Source organism: Lytechinus pictus, chromosome 9 (genome assembly GCF_037042905.1).
Source record: "Lytechinus pictus isolate F3 Inbred chromosome 9, Lp3.0, whole genome shotgun sequence".
NCBI classification, from domain to species: domain Eukaryota; kingdom Metazoa; phylum Echinodermata; class Echinoidea; order Temnopleuroida; family Toxopneustidae; genus Lytechinus; species Lytechinus pictus.
Genome location: NC_087253.1, coordinates 8,137,934 through 8,160,718, shown reverse-complemented (window position 1 = coordinate 8,160,718; position 22,785 = coordinate 8,137,934). Strand labels below are relative to the sequence as shown.

The following is a 22,785-nucleotide window of genomic DNA, read 5'->3' as shown; positions in this document are numbered from 1 at the left end:
AGCACCCAGCTCCAACCAAGTCTCCAGCCAGGGGGCTGCACCTCCCAAGAAGAGGCAGAAGAGGGGGTCGCCCACCGATGTGGACAAGGCCCTCCTGGAATTCATCAGAACATCCACCGAGCAGACGGCCATCCGGAGCCAGGTGGATGCGGCACTCACCCAAGGCGCTGACGAGAGGCAGGCCTGGCTAGAATGGATGCTGCAGGCCGTCCGCCCACTCCCAAGACCCATCTGGCGAGAGTTCACCAGGGACACTTTCAACTTGGTGAGCCGCTACCAAGATCGGGCGGACCACCTTTCCACCACCCCAGTATCTCGCCCCAGCACTCCCCAGATGATCCAGCCACTCAGGCCTCAGTCAGCGCCGATCAGCTTCACCCAGGACGCTCCACCTGCTTCCTTCCTTGGGATGCTCGGGCCAAGCAGCACCTGGACCCCTCAGAACCATCAGGGAGGATTTCAGCAGCCCAATTTACAGGCCCCCTTCCAGCAGCAGGCCCCCTTCCAGCAGCAGCACCCCCACTTCCAGCAAAAACAGCAGGCCCCCTTTCAGCAGCAGCAGCAAGGAGGCAGCAACAGCGCCAACACATCAATCATCACCCAGTTGAACTTGTCAGATGAAGAAGATGAACAGTGAACTTTTGTTAGGATTGTTTTTATTGTTACTTGACGAACTCTCTCAACTCAAATTATAATTTGACTATTTTGGAACATTTATTTCAAACTTTTTTAAACATTTACTCGGTGAATAGAATTCATTTTCGTTAACAAAATGTCTTGGACAAAATATATAATTTTTAAAACAACATGATTAATGACAATATAAAATTTGTTATATCTGTACATCTTTTTTATTCTCATAAATAACGTTTTTTCAAAAATGTTCTTTTTTTAATTTCAAATACATGCTATTAAAGGAGAATCAACATTAATTATTTCAAACATTTCATTGTCAAAGAATTTTTTGTTTAAAATAAATGTTGACATGATCATTCACTTCTTCTTTGAAATGATTCATTCCACTAAATCCACATCAATCATCATCCATTTGAACTTATCAGACTTGTCAAATAAAGAAAATGAACAGTGAACTTTTGTTTGGATTGTTATTGTTACTTGATGAACTCTCTCAATTTAATTTACAACTGACCCATTTTGGAACATTTATTTCAAACAGAAAAACGATCTCTCATTAGGTTGTGGAGGCACATGCAGGCCATAATGACTGTCCTGGCTTTTTCTGGATCAAGCTGTATGGTACTCAACAAGCATCTCCAGCGATGGGCAAGGATGCCAAAGCTGTTCTCCACCACACGGCGAGCCCTCGAGAGACGGTAGTTGAAGATTCTCTCCTCGTCGGTCTGCTCACGATTGGAGTACGGCTTTTGCATCCATGTCCTGAGAGGGAAGGCGTCGTCCCCAATTAAGAAGTAAGGGGTGTCTCGGTCATCATCTGGCAGGGGCTCTGGATCTGGCAGGCCAAGAGTACCATTCTCCAGTCCACTTCTCAGCGGGCTGTGGTTGAAGACCTGGGCATCCGATGATGAACCGGGATTACCAACGTCAGCCCAGAGGAACTTGTAATTGCCATCAACTAGGGCCAAGAGGATGAGGCTGTAGAAACCCTTGTAGTTGTAGTAGATCGTACCAGAGCCTGGTGGATTTCTGATGGCCACGTGTTTTCCGTCCAAGGCTCCGCAGACATAATGAAAGTTTCATCTGTCAGCGTAAGTCCGTGCCACTTCTCTCCATATATCTGGGGTAGTTGGACAGGAAAATACTTCATCTTGGTATTCACTGATGATGGCCTGGCACACCTCTGGTATAAACAGAGAGATGGTATTATGGGCAACACGGAAGGCATACTGCAGGGTTTTGTAGCTGTTGCCGGTCGCAAGATATCTCAAGGTGATGGCCAGTTTGAGCCCAGGATCCAGTGGCTGCCGGTAGCGATAGGACTTCTCTATCCTCGGAGTGATGCGCTGCAACAGTTCAAGGAACGTTTCTGGTGGCATCCTCATGTAGTTCAGGAAGTCACCCTGACATTCTCTCTGCAACTCCGTCATCAGATTATCATACTGTCCAAACAGCACACGTCTCTCAATCCAGGGTTTGACCCACCACCTTCTTCTTTGCCTTGCATGTCTTTGACGTCTACGGATGAGTAAGGCCATCAATACGACATGTCTGTCTTGAACGTTTTGGATTTGCCTTCTCAGACTTAGCAAATGCAAGAGCCTCCCAGGAGCTATTGGTCGAGCAGCAGCCATGTTTACAGTATGGATGGTCCAGACATTTGGGATGAAAGCTCAGGAGTTCTCGAGCTTATATTGAGGGTGAAACAAATCGTACAACGTTGCAAAGGGGGCAAGACAGGTCTTCCAATAGTCTTAGGGTGGTACAACGGACTCGTACGACAGGATGCATCGTCGTACGACATGAAAATACTCGTGCAACACTCGTTCGGGGTCTTACGAGTCGTACTGCCTGTCGTGCAATTATTTTTCATCGCGTCAGTCGCTCAAAATATCGGAGCAGCACGGTTTTTTTTCCCGACCGAGATGCGACCATTTTGTCGCATCTGGATCGTACAATAAGTGGTACAACGGCTACAACGAGTCGTACAACGGGAAACATTTCGAGTCGCAATCCGTTGTAGTCTGTTTGGCAACAATTGTGAAAGGGGCTTAAGCCGTTCACTACACCAGTTGTGGGGATACTTGTAAAAAGCCTTATAAAGATATGATTCAGAGAGGAAGGGTGTAATACAATAAACATGCATCTTACCGTCCAAAGAGAGTGGGTTCCAAAGTCCGTCCATCTGTCGCAGAACAAAAAACAAGAAAAAAAGAGCAAAAATAAAACACAGCTAACATCTCGTATCGATATCTTACGACTGCTGGCTAAAAGGAATTAAGCATTCGATTTTAATGAGTTTGAAAATTATACACGACTTTCCATGAATAAACGCCTAAGAAGGGGGTACCAATTGCAGAAAGAGATATATTGGCAGCACATTATAGAAAATAAATTACAGATTAGAATTCGATTAGACTTTTAGAATTTCAGTTTCTTAATTTGTGACGTTCTATGCGAGCATCTGTCCACTATTGTGAATTTAAGAGAGGCAATCAAATTCATTTTCTCAAGAAAATACAAATGGGTTTTCATTGTACCATCAGCATAGCAATAGAAAATTTATTACACACTCACTCTTAAAAAAATAAAAGATTTAATTATCATGAACAATTAAAAAATGGAAGGCTCTAATATTACATCTGAAATTTTAGTTCTTAATAACGTTCTTAACCATTAATGGATTTTCGTCCAACTTTGCCATTTTTCTGTTATTCTTACAACAAACCTTTCGTCAGGGTGAACTTCTCCTCTAATCAGTGTTTTGCATGTCAGAAGTATATTTGCATTAAAATTAGTCTGATCGTACTCCCCACTTTAAATCAAAACAACACTGCAATGACCATACATACCAGAGCATCCGATAACAAAGGTGAGTGATACTGAAACATCGACCCGTTTCCCAGACTGGGTAAGAATGACTGTAACTCGAAGGTCCGTGTCATCTTCATGCATTTTCACCGGGAGCACAATTAGGTGTTGCATTCTTCTTTGAACGTCTTTGAGAAGGAGAACCTGTTGTTCACAATAAAAAAAAAATGAAAACGTATAAGTTTTCATTTTGAAGAGGATAAAGACAAAGCGTTTCAATACAAACACAGGCTAATGTAAGACAAAACAAATACCTTGTCGTCCACGGCATCGCCACCTCGGTAGGATGTCACACTGACATCCCCTGCCTTGGAGGCAATACTGATGGGTATAGAGGGATGGGCCTTGTGATATAACTGCTTCTTCTCCTCCTCTTGTATTTCCTGGTGAGCCAAAAACGAAATTGGATGTAAGAAATTAGATCTATTAGATAAAAAATGCTGCATTGTAGATTTCACTAACATTCGAAGATGGGGGGATTTATAGTTGTTCAAAATGTACATTTATTAAATAACAACGTATTACTGAAAACTTGAAGAATATGACAACAATAAGAATTGAAAAAAGTAACTTTCGTAGGGGGAAAATACTAGTACACACATAGATGGGATGATAGGTTTCATATAGAAAAGACACAACTGTGTGCTAGCCTTTACATCATGCTTAGTACTAAATTATCTGACAATTCTAACATCGGCATATCAGGGGCCGCGGAGCGGGGGTTGGGAGGGGTTGTCGGGATTCAGCCCCTTCCCCACTTTTGTTCTATTCTAAAACCGTGTACGAAAACGTAAAATGACAATATGATTGCAAGTTTTGCATGGTCAGCCCCGCTGCCACTTTGAAAAAGGTTCCACGGCCCCTGCATATCCACTGACATTGATTGATTGATTGAATTCATTTATTTTCCATTAAAAATATACAAAGTCAAGAATATACAAACAAACATTACAATTCAATACAGTTCATTATATTATATTTATTTATTTATTTTGTTTTATTTATTATATACTTTACAAAGGCGCCCTGCAGTTTAAAATACATGTCAAGATAACTATGAACAACAACAACAACAACAACAACAAACAACATCAAAAATACAAAATACAAAATATCTAACATCAGTTAACAATTAACACCAAAATATAGAGTGGGAAGTGACAATTTAAACATACATAGCATTGTAAATCAATGGAATATCATTTCGCTCTTTATTAATTCGTATGAAAGGCTTTGCATAATTTTTTTAAAAACTAACAAGGAGGTACAAACTTGTAAATTTGAAGGAAGTGCATTAAATAATTTGGGTCCGACATATGCGAAAGATTTTCTTTTATGTTCAATTCTAGCTTTAGGAAGCTGAAGGGGGCATCGTAAAGAAAACCGTGTCCTGTATTTCACGGGCCGTTTACATACTAAAGGTTTTAAATAATTTGGAACTAAATCATTCATTATTTTATATACAAGAACACAATACTGATATTTTATACGCTGATCTACTGATTGCCACTTCAGTGACTGCAACAAAGAAATTTGTGATGTATTATAATCTTTTTTCAAAAGCATTCTGGCATATTTAATTTGAAGTTTTCGTATCTTATCTAAATGTATTTTTGCACTGCTTCCCCAAGATGTAATACAGTAATCAATGTAAGGTAAAATCATAGAAAAGTACAGCTTCTTCATGATATCAATGGACAGTAAGTGCTTAATCCGCATTACACAACCTATTGCCCGAGATATTTTACAAACGATATTAGTAATATGTTTGCACCAAGTCAAGCCCGGATCGAGCATGACATCTAAGTATTTAATCTTTTTTTACATTTTCTAATTGTATGTTCCTGAATTTCACTGACAAATGAGCACCCCTCAACTTTTTTATTTTGACCAAATACCATGGCTTTTGTTTTGTGCGGGTGTAAATGCATATTATTTAAGTCTAGACATTTACTTATTGAATCAAAATCATCTTGCAAATACTTTTGTACCTTCTTAATTGATTCACCGTGATTAAAAATGGCGGTATCATCAGCATAAAGAGACATTTTAGAATGTACATGCAATTTCAAAGTACACATGTCATTAATAAAAATACAAAATATCAATGGACCCAGTATAGATCCTTGTGGGACACCTGATTTTATCTTCAAAAATTCACTGCGACAACTGTTAATCATTACAAATTGCCTTCTGTCTGTTAAATACGAATCCATCCAGTTGTATTCATTGCCAGTAATACCATAGTACTTAAGTTTTGCAAGTATAAAACTGTGAGGAATAACATCAAAAGCTTTACGTAAGTCCAAGAAAATACCACCATACAGTAACATGTTTTCGGTCCATTTTATCATACAAAAAGTCTGTAATCTCAGTTAGACAAGTGGCAGTAGAATAAGACGGTCTGAAGCCAGACTGACAATTTGCAAGTAGATCATTTACATTTAAGTACTTATACAATTGATCATGTATTGCTCTCTCTAGTATTTTGGACAGGACTGGAAGCACAAAAATTGGTCTATAATTGTCAATATCAAATTATCCTCCCTTATGTACAGGAGTAATTCTTGCTGTTTTGAAATCTTCTGGAATAACACGTGTTTGTAAAGTTGCATTAAATAAATGGGTTAAAGGGCCAGCTATACTCTCTGCTGCCAGCTTAAGAAACTTAGGGTGAATACCATCTACTCCGACCGCTTTCAAACAATCAATATGTAATAGTTCTTTCATAACATACTCCTTTTTGATTGCATGAAATTTAAATTCACAATCTGGAATAAACAGAGTTTGTAAATTGTTTAATAAATCTTTCGAGAAATTACCCGAAGCGGCTTGCAACCTTTAGCCGACTTCATTAAAGGCTTTGTTTAGAACGTGAGCTATTTCATTGTTAGGTATTTGATCATTATCAATTGTTAATTTAACATCATGACTCGTGGTTTTATTTTTCTTAGGTGTATGCTTCGATATTTGTTCCAGTTCTTTTTATGTCATTTTCGCAGTCCTTATGTAAATAAATAAATAAATATATATATATATATATATATACATTTATCAGGGAAATTGAATGCCCATGAAAGCAGTATGCTTGTTAAGTTGGTTCACCCCAAAAAAATATATTAATCGGTAAATGATAGAATACAAAATACAGTTATTTGAAATACTGAACGGATAAAACTTTTATCAATGATAAAGAAATATTGAATTTACATGATACTTACAACTTATAACCAAACCCACCCGCCCCTCCCCCATGCATGTATGTATGTAAGTATGTAAAGAACAGTTATGTATATATTAATAAGCGTCAAGGAGTTGCCTTTTTAACTGTTGTTTGAATGAAGATAATAAAGATGAGTTTCTGACATTCATTGGTAAAGAATACAATATGTCTGGACCAGTGTGGCGGATAGACTTATGTGCTGTGGTTGTGATTGGATTTGCTAGATGAAAATTGAGTGAATTTCTTGTGTCATAGGAATGAATATCACGATTAAGTGTAAACATGGTATAAAAATAATTAGGTAGCATATTCTGTGTTAGTTTATACATGAATATTCCGATTTGTAATTTATTAATATCGTGAATTTTTAAAAGACCGAAATTTTTTATCTAGGATTTGTGTGTGCTAGATAATGAGATTTTGTGCATAGTCTAATAGCTTTCTTTTTTAGTAATAATATCGAATCTAGGTGTATTTTGTTCCCATTTTCCCAAGCGATATTGCCATATGACGAATATGATAAAATAAATGATTTATATAAAAGTAGTAAAACATTTTGTGAAAGCAAGTATCTTATTTTATAAAGAATTCCAACAATGCAAGATGCAAGAATCGATATATTATTAACATGGTTATTCCAATTCACAGTTTCATCGAAGGTAATGCCCAAAAACTTGACATGGTCTTTCCTTTCTATGACTGTATTATTAATGTTGATATTAGGGCAAGAAGTGATCTTCTTATTTTTGGAGTGAAATACAATGAACTTTGTTTTGTTGATGTTAAGAACAAGTTTATTTAATTGAAACCAGTTAACAAGTTTTGGGAGGTCGTGGTTGAATGTGTATATTGTACGATTTAGATCAGAATGAGAAAATAAAAGTGTTGCGTCATCTGCAAATAAGAAGTGGGATAATTTTTTTTAATTGTTCATGATATCATTAATATATATATAAAAAATAACAGTGGTCCCAATATTGATCCCTGTGGAACACCCGTCTTTTGCTGCACTATGTTTGATGTTTGATGACGATAAGTTGTAAATTGTTGTCTGTTTTTCAGATAATCATTGAACCAGGATAGTGGTGTTCCCCGTACTCCATAATGTTGGAGTTTATTTATCAAAATCGAGTGGTTGAGGGTGTCGAATGCCTTACTAAGATCGATGAATAAAGCAACTGCAAACTGTTTGCGAGAAATAGCATTAGAAATTCTGTCATATAAGTCAACAATGGCTAATTGCGCAGAGTGGTGTTTACGGAATCCATACTGGCAAGGTCTTATAATCTTACATTTTTCAGAAAATAAAACAATTGATTGTATACCTACCACATCTATTCCAGGAATATCCTCGTGAAGACGAAGGTGGACACCAATCTCCTGTCCTCTTTTTATTCCATCTGGAGTATACGGTGTGCACATGAATCGGCGTTTAATCACATGCTGCTCAAGGGGAATAAGAACCCACCACTCAGCACTGTGGTCGATATACAGCTCAAGGTGTCTCTTGTAGACTTTGCAGTATGGTGGCTTGTCAGCTGGAGAGTCGGATGAACTGCTTCTTGAAGTTCGTGGCAGATCTGGGTTTGAGGTCATAAAAATACATTTCCTGTTAACCTCTTTGGTAAAACTGAGTGTCTAGTCCTAATACAGAAACAGAACAGTGTCCTTAGCAGCACTCCTTCAAATAATTATATGAATTTAATACAAATAAAATTATAATAAAAATAAAAACATGAATAGAATATAGTAATAAATCATCAATTGATCCATCAGTCAAACTACCCAACTTATAACTCGGGTTAACCTCAGAATTTTGTTTATTACAGGACAGTCGATTTCTTAGCCCTTCTAATTAACTCAGCTTACGTGATGTAAGTAAAAGTAAACGCAAGTTTGTGATTATTAATAATCATCATTTCATGGATCCAAGTGATGTTCAGATATTGTAAAACTTTACCCTCACTAAAAACTTACCATTCACTGAATCCCATTCATATGACACAACATCTGGCTTTACTTCGGCTGGGTTGGCAACTAGTGTGGCGTGTGGTATCCTGATCTTTGCAGGTTTGAGAAATACCATGTTTGGAGGATCACATCTGATCCCGTAGCAGGCCACGGTTTCATCATCTTGTATATCTACGCTTGGAGGGTCTCGAAGGAGGGTTAGTGTGATCTCTCGTGATTCTCCCTGAAGCAAAGCATTGGGTGGGATGTACATTGACAAGCCATGGTCCTCTTGTAATATATCCTGAGAGATAATTTCGTCGACTCTGACGCGACTTGCAGTAGATCCAGCTTGTTTCTCAGCTTTGTGTAATAACCATTAGGTAAGAAATGTTTTTTTAAACACAAATTAAGATATATCCATTAAAACTCTCAATAAAATTTACAGCCAAACTTGCCACCCCTGAATAATCGGTGTTATAGACTCCTAATTGCTCAGAAACTTGATATCATGATGGAAAAATCGAATGCTAATTCCGCTTAAAGCGGAGATTCATTATATATATATATATATATATATATAATATATATATATATATACATATATATTTAATCAACAAACCCCGGTTATGATATTGATTACGACCTGAACAGTGTCGCGGACGCTTTCTATTGAAGAGAAGAATAGAAAGGGAAAAAACTGTTAAACCAACAAAAATATCATAGTAAATTTTGCTGACCCGTTATTGTTTTAGGTACATTCAATAATTGAAAGAAAATGTCCTCACAGTTTTAGTACTCTATATAAAGAAAGGGTTAGATTGATTTTCATTTACACAGTAGCATAACAAAATTGATAAAAATAAGTTTTAATGTATTCGATCAATCATTTGAAGAATCTGGAATATACCGTTCTGTGATGCTGTTTTTCTGTCAGTGGCAGGAATATCTCGATTGTTAGCCGTCAACATTCTGATAACCTTAATACCTTAGGGCTAATCATGATTATGGTGATAATTGTGCTTTTACCAGTATTTTACTACAAACATTTTAATGGAATTAATTAGTCGGTAATTTAATGTTATGTATTTTACGATTTCATAGAAACATGTAAAACATAAATGTACGAGACTTCTTACCTCGATAAAATGTTATGTCTTCAAGGGAATTTAATCTGAAAAAGGGGGAATAATTCCAATATCAATGACACAGTATTAATAATCATTCTAAATATGAGAAGTATATCTTTCAACAAAGATAATTTATTTATAAACTTATTCATAGTTTTTTCATAAACTCACAAGAGTTAGATTTTGATTAAACTCTTAGCTCTTTGTGCGCCTTGAGCACTCTACAGGGTTTACTGACGGATGGTCTATTATCACTTGGTCTAATCATCAGATGGGCTAACAACATTCGGGCTAAACCCACTTAGTCCAATTCTCTTTTGGTATAATGACCACTTGGTCTAATAGCCAATTAGTCTAATGACCACTTGGTCTAATAGCCACTTGGTCTAATGACCACTTGGTCTAATAGCCAATTGGTCTAATGACCACTTGGTCTAATAGCCACTTGGTCTAATGCCCAGTTGGGCTAATCGTCACTTGGTCTAATTTTCATTTGGTCTAATTGCCATTTCGTCTAATGTATTTTATTGCCACTTGGTCTAATACCACTTCGTCTAATAGTCAGATGGTCTAATACTAGTTGGTCTAATCCTCACTTGGTCTATTATTCATTTGGTCTATATTGCAGTTGGTCTAATCATCACTTGGTCCATTATTCAGTTGGTCTAATGTGCAGTTGGTCTAATTTCCATTTCGGCCAATTTTCACTTGGTCTAATTTCCAGATAGTCTAACATTCATTTCGTCTACATGCCATTTGGTCTAATTTGTAAAGTCTGCACAGTAATTTGTTTTCAATTTTCTGGTGAAATTTTTAAAGTTACTTTCCGCGCGCCGGCTTCGAATCTTCACATGCGCGCCCCTCGATATTGGAGAACAGTTAGAGTGACGTATATTTCGTCCCCAACTGAATTTTGAAAATATGGGGATTTTCGAAAGCCTGTGGGGACGAAAAAAATATGGGGATGAAACAAACTGGGGATTTTCTTTCTGTTTCAAGGAACTTTTGAAGGTTTTGGTGAAAAACAATCAAATTTGCAATTCTGTAAAATAACGCTAATATAGAGGTGGGAAAAAATACGATATTTATTCATTCACCTTTATGTATACGATCTACTGTAGAAAGTTAACGCTGGCTTAACCTAATCATGGTTCCCAACTTTTCAAGAAAACAACAATCCCTGATTTTTCTCTGATAAAGTTACAAAATTCCCGAATTATTTAAACCCATTCCCAGTTTCTCATGTTTTTTCAGTGAATTACATGTATTGTTATTTTTTTAGTTATGCATGTATAATGTACCAGTAGGCCTATACTTGTATTGTAGTAAAAGAGGCTACAGTGAAAAAAAAAAAACCATAACATGTCATTCAATGAATGCTGTTTTAATATACAACAAAATATAACAGAGTCTGAATGACTATCGTGCTTTCGACATTTGGGCCGATCAAAATTCCCTGATTTTGCCCTCAATTGAGGCATTTTCCCGGATTTGAGGCAATCCCTGACTGGAGTAACGTTAAAAAAAAATCCCTGATTTCCTTGATGGGAAATCCATTTTAAGGAGGAGGCGAAGAAGTAGAACAAAAAAAAACAGAATGAGAAGATAAAGATGAATGGCTACTCTGGTGATAACTGATAAAGGTCTGCAAGCGTAGACTTTACTGTGTTATTACACGTCATAATGATGTGGCTGCAACAAAGATGGTCGCAGTGATGTTGTTGCAGCTAACCCGATAGACCTGTATAGTGTTATCAAACTATATCTAACTGGTCTGTTATTTGCCTCCAAACTAACTATTGAAATAACTAGTCAAAATATTCATAACAAAATTACATGATCTAATGGCTTTGTAGTTTTGGAATCCCCTAAACTGCATAACTAGGCCATCAAGTTCAAGTAGTCCGTAATGGTGTATCACAATGATTTAAAAGAGGCATTTACCAAATACGTATCCACACAATCAATTACATTATATTTTCGTTCCTTTCTTCCTTATAATTTTTTTCTGATGAAACCCCACAATTCGACCATTATAAGCTACAAGGTCCCCAACTTATTGTTCTGTAAATGTGCATGCGGTGATGTAATGATTATGAGTATGATTTAATTGTCATCATCATCTTATAATCGACATACAGGCCTAATTATAAGAATTATTTGATTAGAATAATTCATTTGATGAGCGATTATCTCATCATCAATAGTCATTCACGGTGAGGTTTTGCGCCCACCAGCCCTATCCCGGCTCTTCCCTTCCGGATCCTGGTGATATGTATTAACTGATGCATGGTATTTATCCATTACGTACCATATTTGCTAATTCTAGATAAAATAAATAATAAGGAATGATGCTATATTAGAATAAATGGACATTAGACCAAGTGTGAATTAGACCAAATGAAAATTAGACCAAGTGAAGATTAGCCCAACTGGTCATTAGACCAATTGGCGATTAGACTAAGTGACGATTAGCCCAAGTGGTCATTAGACCAATTGGATATTAGACCAAGTGAAAATTAGACCAAACGGTCATTAGACCATGTGGCAATTAGACAAAATGATAATTAGACCAAGTGGAAATTAGCCGAAGTGGAAGTTAGACCAAGTGGTGTTAGACCAACTGGAAATTAGACCAAATGATTTTAGCCCAACTGCTCATTAGACGAATTGGATATTAGACCAAGTGGGAATTAGACGAATTGGATATTAGACCAAGTGGAAATTAGCCCAACTTGTTATTAGCCCAAATGGAAATTAGACAAATTGGATATTAGACCAAGTGGGAAGTAGACGTATTGGATATTAGACGAACTGGTTGTAGACGAAATGAGTTTAGACTATGTGAAGTTGGACAAACTGATGAGTAGACCATGTGGTATTAGACCATCCGATAATTCACCCTCTACAGAAGGGAATTTAGCGCTTTATAAGTCACATTATTATCATTATTATTATCATTATTATTATTATTATTATCATCATCATCAACATCATCATTATTATCATTAATATTATAATTATTATTATAAACAATGCCAATTGCCCAACAAACGCAGTCAGTGGCGTAACTACGGGGGGCATGGGGGGGGGGGGCACGTGCCCCCCCCCCCCCCCCAATCGGATGGCCAAAATAAAAACGGGGAAAAGGAGGAAAAGAAGGAGAAAGGAAGAGAAACATAGTGGGGAAAGAAGAAATTATTGTTCATTATAATGTTATTCTTTGTTATATTACATAAGAAGCATTTTTTCATCACTTTATGAAACATTATTTGCTCAGAGCCTATGTCTTTATTGTTCCTGGTGCTCGCACAGACTGTTTAACGAGATATATAATCCTGTTGTACTAAAACCTTCCGTTTTCAAATCAATATAGTGTACGCCAAATATATTTCCTCGCAATTCGAGTTAATGTTGTTTTATGTAGTGGCATTTGCTTCTTTTTCATGACCACTTAAAGTGATTCCCTATTTTAAGGTCTTAACGTGCCAACATTCACATTAGTTGATTGGTGAGATGTCTGTTCTTCATGAATTCCTAAAATCAGTCCTTAAAATGTCAATTTTTCTGATCTCAATATTTAAAAAAAAAATCAGCTCGCGCTTCGCGCTCGCATCATTTTGTTAGTAAAAAACGTACGGTCTTAGAGAATTCCTGCAAACAGGCCTTAGATTGCCCCTCTACAGGTCTGAATTTCCTATTTTTTTAGATCGCGCTTCGCGCTCGCTTTTTTGATTAGTGAGATGCGTATGACTATGACAACAAAATGTGCTTCATGTGTTTAGATGTAATTATAACAAAATCAGAAAGCGCTTGGCACTCGCATCAGATGACTATTGTGAGATACTCTTAATGGATTCCTAAATAGGAATCCATTAAGATTATCTCACCAAAGTCATCTAATGCGAATAGTCCTTAAAATATCCATGTTTGGGGTCAATATATACAAAGAAAATCAGCTGGCGCTTCGCGCTTGCATCATTTGGTTAGAGAAATAAGTACGGTCTTAGTGAATTCCTACAAACAAGCCTTAGAGGGCCCTTCTTCAGGTCTGAATTCCTAAATTTTCAGCTCGCGCTTCGCGCTCGCAGTATTTGATTATTGAGATGCGTATGATTATCATGATTACAATGACTACATAAAGTGCTTAATGTGTTTAGATGTAATTCTAACAAAATCAACAAAGAATGGCACTAGCATTAGATGACTATGTTGAGATATGTATACTCTTAATTGATTCCTAAAATGTAGTCCTTAAATGTCAGTTTGGGGTCAATATATGCAAACATTTCAGCTCACGCTTCGCGCTCGCATTGTTTGTTTAGCGAGACAAGTACGTATCATGATTACAAAAAAATTTGCTTATAATGTCCCTTCTAGGTCTGAATATCAAAAATTTTCAGCTCACGCTTCGCGCTCGCAATATTTAATCAGTGAGAAACATATCATTTTAATGGCATTGCATGTCCTTAAAATGTCTCTATAAGATCAGTATACCTGGCAACTGAGCGCGCTTTGCGCGCTCCCTAAGTGACTTGAAATTTTTGCTGGTGCCCCCCAATGCCGTGACCTGCGGTACGCCACTAAACGTAGTAACTTGATTACAAAGCTTGGGAAAAGTCTAGAGAAGCAAGTATTAAATGAAAAATGAAATATAAACCCACATTAAATGATAAAAACTTAGTGAAACAAATGCTGGAGATGTCTGATATAAAATTTTGGTTAGATTCAATTCCTCAGATCCAGCTGGTACAAAAAGGGTAAAGGTTGTGCTTATTAAGTGTTGAAATGTCAACTTTGGAGGCAAAATTGTTCTAAAATGCTTTAATGTATCCGTTTTATTTCAATTGACTAAAAGTGCAAGGGAATTGTATGAGAAATGTTTCGCAGGATAAGTTTGATTTTGCCCTTTCCCCTCGACACAGCATGAAAATGGGCATTTCTACGCAAACAGTTTTCTGCGAGCTTTACAAAAATGGACAGTGCTCACTCAAGTGTAACATTCTGTTAACATTTTTACTTTCATTGGATAGATGAGACCCAAATCCAGGAATATATGTGAAAAAATTACCCTCATGTTGTATATTTTTTAATTCCCAGGGCTTTTTCAAAGTGTAAACTTTTTTTGATACGCACTGTAGTTTGATAACACTATACAGGTCTATCGGGTAATTAGCTGCAACATCACTGCGACCCACATCATTCTGACGTGTAATAACACAGTGTAGTCTACGCTTGCAGACCTTTATCAGTTATCACCACAGTAGTCATTCATCTTATATATCTTCTCATTCTGTTTTTTGTTCTACTTCTTAGCCTCCTCTTTAAAATGGATTGGCAAGGTTCCCACCCCATCAGGGAAATCTGGAATTTTTTTAGACGTTTCTCCAGTTATAAAAAAATCATAATACATGTAATTCACAGCAACAAATTAGAAAACATGAGAAACTGGGAATAGGTTCAAATAATTCGGGAATTTTTGAACTTCATCAGATAAAAAATCAGGGATTTGTGTTTTCTTGAAAAGTTGGGAACCATGATTGGGTTAAGCCAGCGTTAACTACCTAACGTACAGTAGATCGTATATACAGTGCGTATCAAAAAAAAGTTTACACTTAGAAAAAACCCTGTAAAATTGTACATTTGTAATATCCTGACGATTTTTCCACATTTTAGCATTGGTACAGATCCATTTAAGCAAATGACGATATTACTGTCGAAAAATATTTCCGCTTGAGTGAGCACCACTTACTTTTGAAAAGTCGGTGAAAAAAGATTTGCGCAGAACTTTGAAATAGTTATGAGAATAAAAATAGACCTTAATCATGAAGAGCACGTGGAAATTAGCAAGTAAAATTGATATGAAGATATCTTTTACCTTTTTAAGCTTGTTTCCTTGCCCAAAACACTTCGAAGAGTGCATTGCGCCCCATCCCACTCTCCCACACACCAAGTCCATCGTGACGATATTTGCTTTACACTGAAATGTGATTTGCATGAAATGGCTTAGGCTTGATTTTCATTTTGTTAATCATTGCCAAGCTTGGGAAAAGTGTGGAGAAACAAGTATTAAATGAAAATGAAATGTAAACCAACTTTAAATGATAAAAACTTAGTGAAAAATGCTGGAGATGTCGGATATAAACTTTTGTTCAGATTCAGTTATGTCCTCACATCCAGCTGGCACAAAAAGGGTAAAGGTTGTGCTTACTAATTACTAAGTGTTGAAATTTCAAATTTGGGGGCAAAATTGTTACAAAATGCTTGAATGTATCCGTTTTATTTCAATTGGCTAAAAGTGCTAGGGAAATTTATGAGAAACGCTTTGCAGGGTAAGTTTGATTTCGCCCTTTCCCCTTGACACAGCGTGAAAACAAGCATTTCTGCGCAAACAGATTTCTGTGAGCTTTACAAAAATGGACAGTGCTCACTCAAGTGTAACAGTCTGTCAAAACTTTTACTTTCATTGGATAGATGAGACCCAACCCCATAATTATATGTTAAAAAATTACCCACATGCTGTATATTTTTTATTTCCCAGGGCTTTTTAAAGTGTAAACTTTTTTTTGGTACGCACTGTAGAGTAAAAGTGAAAACTTTTTTTAAAGCAATAAAACATGATAAACCTAATATTTGTTTCTATTGTCGTTATTATTCACCATTATTATCATTGTCATCATGACTTGATATAAATAAGTTATCGAAGATATTTTGAATCTTTTTATAGGAATTTTCAGGTCTGCGTTTTTGTATATTAATTGTGTATAGAATATGTTAATGCATGTATGTACATAAGGTTTCACAAATAAGAATTTAAGTATGGAAAATTACCTTGACAATATCATCTGTCTGACCACTTCATCCTTGGCATAATGGATTGGGAGCTTGCCTGACTTATCTTCCACATCTATCTTGGCTCCGTTGTCAATGAGATAGAACACTAAGGCTTTCTCAGGAGCAAGTTCTCCACCGTAAAATTCATCAGAAATCTGAAACATACCAGAAATATGCCCAAGCTCAAGCCACCAGACATAATATAGGCTTAAATATGTGAACACACTAGAGTTCGTTTTAAAGAGTACTGAAATTTTTTTGTAAATATATTGTGTCATTTGATTTTTTTCCAATTTTTTTATCGATATATATTTCTTAATGGTTATTTTCGGGAGGGGTAAGTTGGGGTATCATACATAATTAGGAGCTGAAGGAAAACTATTATGAGTGTCCATTCTAGAATGACATACATGTAGAAACAAAAGCTCTTGCACCTTCCCTAAAAAAATCAATCTATAAATAAGTAAATAAAAAAAAATACACTCAAACACCCGCATAAACCAAGTTACGTGGCTTGGAAAGTTGAGATCAGTTACAAGTTCTGCAAAAAATTATGGATACCCAGAGGGATCCTTTCCTCAAAAAAGGCAAAGGTTAATGATCGATAATGTTGATTATTATATTAAACAATGAAATTTGCATCTCTAATCATCTTGTACATGGTTGGTTTATTCGTAAGCTGGCAATGTTGAATGCTACTCACCTTTCTTAGTGTGTCACTATATTGTACATTTCTCTCCGTCCTGTCGCAAAGTTTGATTGCTTCATGGAGACAGGTCTGACCGTCTGCTGACTGGACATTGAGATCCGCTCCACGATTGACCAGATACTCAACAACAAATGTATGACCCTCTTGTATGGCATGATGAAAATAACTGTTGATAACCTGGGCAGGGATCGTTTTTAAAATCTCTTTTTAGCCATATTGAATAATGAAAAAAATATTTTAAAGACATTTCTTTTTAATTTCTGAAACTTAAATCATTTAGGGCATGAAAATTTTACTATTCTACCATTATCATTTTGTGTGCCCTACTGTTTTATTTTAAATCTGTTTGATGCTTTAATTTAAGTTCGACTTTTAATATTGTGTTCAATATTAATTAGTTATGTTTGATGAATTAGTTTTGTTTCAATCCTGTTAAAAATGGAGTTTGGTGAAATCAGGTATTTAGAGGTGCTAAATAACATATTAAACTGCTTATCATGCATCAAAGTAGAGAATACGTTATCAGTATAAAGAGCTTACCTCGGATGGGGAACACGTGGCTAGAATCCCAGCGATTTGTTTGTACCCAAACAGCAGAGATAGTCCTAGGGGAGTCGTTCCGTGGACGTCGTCTACTTCAGGACGCGCTCCTGGTGCCAAGAGAACGGGAACGATATTTAGGCGACTATCCTGCACAGTAGAGAGTGCTTTTGCACAGCCATCAGCGATTCCCCTGTCGGCTTTATCTCCTTGATCTATCAGATATTCAATGACTTCAACATGGCTATTTTGGACAGCAAGCAGCAGTGAAGTGTGACCATCATTATCTTCTTTATTCACCTCAGCTCTTTGGTTAACTAGATGCATGGTGACATCAATGTGTCCATTCGCAGCTGCAAGATGTAATGCAGTCAAACCAGTCTTATCTCCTATATTCACTTTAGCTCCTTGACCGATGAGATATTTAGTGATATCTAGATAACCATTCTCACACCCAAAATGTAATGCAGTTCGTCCAGTGTCATGTTGAATATTTACGCCAGCACCTTCACTGATGAGACATTTGGTGATATCAATGTCGCCATTCAGAGCTGCGATGTGCAATGCCGTCCAGCCAGTATTATCCACTTTATTCAAACTAGCTCCTTGTCTAAGAAGGTATTTGATGACATGAATATGACCACTGTTGACTGCACTGTGTAATGCACTCCAATCAGTTCTATCACCTTTATTCACATCTGCACCATGACTGATGAGATATTTAGTTACATCAAGATGGCCTTTCTCAACAGCACTGTGTAAAGCAGTCCAACCTGTAGTATCCCCTTTATTCACATCAGCTCCTTGATTGATGAGATTTTTCATGACATCTAGATGACCATTCTGCACCGCAAGGTGTAATGCAGTCCTACCACGCTTCCCCTCTTCATTTATCTCAACCCCTTTCCTAATAAGGTATGATGTGATATCAATATGTCCATTTTCAGCTGCATAATGTAATGCTGTCTGACCTATAACCTCCCCTATGTTCATATCAGCTCCTTTAGTGATGAGATATGTGGCGACATCAAAATGTCCCTTCTCAGCTGCATAGTGTAATGCCGTCCGACCGGTATCGTTGCTTCTATTCACTTCACCTCCTTGACTGATGAGATATTTGATGATATCGAGATGACCTTTGTAAGCCGCCATGTGTAATGGAGTCCAACCATGTTTACCCTCTCTATTTACTTCAGCTCCTTGACTGATGAGATGTTTGCTGACATCAAGATGACCACTCTGAGCTGCAACGTGTAATGCAGTCCAACCATCTTTTTTCTCTCTATTCACATCAGCTTCTTGACTGATGAGATGTTTGGTGACATCAAGATGACCATTCTGAGCTGCATTAATTAATGCAGTACTACCATCATAATTTCCTTTATTCACATGAGCTCCTTGACTGAGGAGATGTTTGGTGACATCAATATGACCATTCTGAGCTGCAATGTGTAATGCAGTCCAACCATCTTTATCCTCTCTATTCACATCAGCTCCTTGACTGATAAGATGTTTGGTGACATTAAGATGACCATTCTGAGCTGCAATGTGTAATGCAGTCGACCCATCTTTTTCCTCTATATTTACTTCAGCTCCTTGACTGATGAGATGTTTGCTGACATCAAGATGACCATTCTTAGCTGCAATGTGTAATGCAGTCCAACCATCTTTTTTCTCTCTATTCACATCAGCTTCTTGACTGATGAGATGTTTGGTGACATCAAGATGACCATTCTGAGCTGCAATAATTAATGCAGTACTACCATTATTATTTCCTTTATTCACATCAGCTCCTTGACTGATGAGATGTTTGCTGACATCAAGATGACCATTCTGAGCTGCCACGTGTAATGCAGTCCAACCATCTTTTTCCTCTCTATTCACATCAGCTTCTTGGCTGATGAGATGTTTGGTGACATCAAGATGACCATTCTGAGCTGCAATGTGTAATGCAGTCCAACCATCTTTTTCTTCTCTATTCACATCAGCTCCTTGACTGATGAGATGTTTGGTGACATCATGATGTCCATTCTGAGCTGCAATGTGTAATGCAGTCCAACCATCTTTTTGCTCTCTATTCACATCAGCACCCTGGCTGATGAGATGTTTGGTGACATCAAGATGTCCATTATGAGCTGCAATGTGTAATGCAGTACTACCATTATCATTCCCTTTATTCACATCAGCCCCTTGAGTGATGAGATGTTTGGTGACCTTAAGATGTCCATTCTGAGCTGCAATGTGTAATGCAGTACTACCATTATCATTCCATTTATTCACATCAGCTTCTTGAATGATGATATGTTTGGTGACATCAAGATTTCCATTCTCAGCTGCAATGTGTAATGCAGTCCAACCATCTTTTTCCTCTCTATTCACATCAGCTCCTTGACTGATGAGATGTTTGGTGACATCAAGATGACCATTCTGAGCTGCAACGTGTAATGCAGTCCAACCATCTTTTTGCTCTCTATTCACATCAACACCCTGGCTGACGAGATGTTTGGTGACATCAAGATGACCATTTTGAGCAGCAATGTGTAATGCAGTCCAACCATCTTTTTCCTCTCTATTCACATGAGCTCCTTGACTGATAAGATGTTTTGTTACATCAAGATGTCCATTCTGAGCTGCAATGTATAATGCAGGACTACCATCTTTTTCCTCTCTATTCACATGAGCACCATGGCTGATGAGATATTTGGTGACATCAAGATGACCATTCTGAACTGCAATGTGTAATGCAGTCCAACCATCTTTGTCCTCTCTATTCACATTAGCACCATGGCTGATGAGATGTTTGGTGACATTAAGATGGCCATTTTGAGCTGCAATGTGTAATGCAGTCCAACCATCTTTTTCCTCTCTATTCACTTTAGCTCCTTGACTGATGAGATGTTTGGTGGCACCAAGATGACCTTTCCCAGCTGCATAGTGTAATGCAGTCCAGCCATCATCATCCCCTTTATTCAATTCAGCTCCATCAGTGGCAATTATTTTCATTACCTTAAGTAGTCCCTGTGAGGCAGCAAGATGTAAGGGTGTTTGTCCGTCTGAGGTAGTCTTTTCGACATCAGCTCTATGTTTGATGAGATACTCAATGATGTCCCTTTGGTCATTAATAACTCCAATATGTAAACACGTGTTTCCATCTTGGTCTGCTTGGTGTATGTCAGCTCCTTTTTTTATTAGATGCTTTACTTCCCTAATCTTCCCTTTTGATACTGCTTTGTGTAAATTTTGAGTCACGTCATCCATACTCATATAAAACTTGTACACCGCATATTAAGCATCTCTCATCGAAATAAAAATATTTCAATGTGAATCGCGAACTTATTGTCTTGATTCATCTGAGTGTTGTCTCCTCATCGTGTATTGCGTAGCCCATGTCAGATGGTCAGATGGGGGGGGGGGGTATCGACATAATCTATGTGAAACAAATATGTATTCATCTTGCAGCAACGGTGAATCAGATAGTTGGTTTACAGCGTAGTCGAGCACTAGACCCCTTTGCAGTAATCATATTCCTGTAGCGATTCATGCCGTGTTACCATAGGTACCAATGGTGTATCGTAATAAAGCAAATATAAATTGATTGTAGTGATGATCATCACTGGTGTATCATACAGGTGAAAATACTAGTGATCATTGTGGAGAATACAGTACCGCAATTTCATTGCCTCGTTGAATGTCAATACCAATATACATGTAGGCATACTGTTTAAACAATATTAATCTAACTACTCTCATTTACCATGATTGCAGTGACCATTTATGGTGGACAGAGTGCACTTTGTAATCGTTACGTTATTTGTTTAAAGTAATAGCATAATTTACTTATCTAAACTTAAGAATAAAACTTTGGACTTGGTTATTTGGTTCATGTTGATCTAATGCGCCCAATAATTGAAGATAGTTGTCAATTATTGTCTAAAGTCAACAACAAGAAATCTTCATTGTTTGATCAAATTACTGAACTAGTCCTACATTATTCTTTCAATGGCAATTAGTACTTAAACCATAGGCGGATCCATGGGGGCTGAGCCCCCCCCCCCCCCCCTTATTGGCGGAGCAAAAAAAGGGGGGAAATAGGAGGGAAAGGAGAGGAGCAAGACGAGGGAATAAAATAAGACGAGGGGAAGACTTTGAAAATAAAAAGAATCTTTCATATCTCTATATAAAAATTTCGCTCGCGCTTCGCTCTCGCATTGCCTGTTAGTTGATTTCCATATTTTGAATATGGAGCTTAAAATCAAGTCAATATACAAAACACATCTTACGTCGGAAATCGAACTGTCATTATTTAGTGTGTTTTACAAATTGATTTTTTTTAAGTAGGTTTTATCGTCTGGATACTAACACTTTCTGCTCGCGCTGCGCGCTCGCAAATTTCAATTTATTAGGCACCTATTTTTTTCGTATATTCCATAAATTTTTTTAAATATCCCTTTTGATGTCTCATTGGCAAAACGTATTAGCTAGCGCTGCACGCTCGCATTTTGATTGGCGAGTTATGTATTTCTCAATATTGATTATACAACAAACTACCTAATATCCATTCTATCATCGAGTTTCAGATCACAATATCAAACGTTTCCTGCTCGTGATTTGTGCTCGCATTATACATGTATCATTATTGTAGGAAGATCCCATGTCATGCATATTACTCATCCTTTTTATGATTTACAAGACATTAATAGAGTGCCCCGTCTTTAGGTCTAAATCCCAAATTTTACGCTCGCGCTCGCATCAATTGCTTCGTTATATAGCCATCCTGCTTCACGTTTACAAAAATTGATCAAAATCTGTCATTCTTCATGTATAAATGTAATAAAATGTTCAGCTCGCGCTAGCATTATTTGATTGTTGAAATATATAACGTCTTCATGGCT

General features: G+C 37.2%; 2 protein-coding genes across 2 annotated transcripts; both read right to left on the bottom strand.

Moving 5' to 3' along the window:
* Positions 1 to 1,169: 1,169 nt before the first annotated feature.
* On the bottom strand, positions 1,170 to 2,174 carry LOC129263961 (putative nuclease HARBI1). Its single transcript, XM_064105051.1, has 2 exons — positions 1,799 to 2,174; positions 1,170 to 1,693 (listed from the first exon to the last, which is right to left on the bottom strand). The coding sequence occupies exons 1-2, from the start codon at positions 2,172 to 2,174 to the stop codon at positions 1,170 to 1,172; spliced, it is 900 nt and encodes a 299-aa protein (XP_063961121.1).
* A 5,414-nt stretch (positions 2,175 to 7,588) lies between these two features.
* LOC135155566 (serine/threonine-protein phosphatase 6 regulatory ankyrin repeat subunit B-like) lies at positions 7,589 to 21,151 on the bottom strand. Its single transcript, XM_064105050.1, has 10 exons — positions 19,954 to 21,151; positions 19,594 to 19,830; positions 19,261 to 19,533; positions 17,894 to 19,188; positions 17,348 to 17,530; positions 16,642 to 16,799; positions 9,820 to 9,854; positions 8,708 to 9,043; positions 8,060 to 8,310; positions 7,589 to 7,624 (listed from the first exon to the last, which is right to left on the bottom strand). Exons 1-10 carry the CDS (start codon positions 21,149 to 21,151, stop codon positions 7,589 to 7,591), a joined length of 4,002 nt encoding a protein of 1,333 aa, XP_063961120.1.
* Between the last annotated feature and the right edge of the window lie 1,634 nt (positions 21,152 to 22,785).

Coding starts and splice junctions, on each gene's coding strand:
- LOC129263961 (XM_064105051.1), bottom strand. CDS start 2,174: ATGGCCTTACTCATCCGTAGACGTCAAAGACATGCAAGGCAAAGAAGA. Junction 1,694..1,798: donor GGTGTGCCAGGCCATCATCA/GTGAATACCAAG, acceptor ATGTCTGCGGAG/CCTTGGACGGAAAACACGTG.
- LOC135155566 (XM_064105050.1), bottom strand. CDS start 21,151: ATGGATGACGTGACTCAAAATTTACACAAAGCAGTATCAAAAGGGAAG. Junction 16,800..17,347: donor ATAGTGACACACTAAGAAAG/GTGAGTAGCATT, acceptor GGTATGTTTCAG/ATTTCTGATGAATTTTACGG. Junction 9,044..9,819: donor AGACATAACATTTTATCGAG/GTAAGAAGTCTC, acceptor TATTACACAAAG/CTGAGAAACAAGCTGGATCT.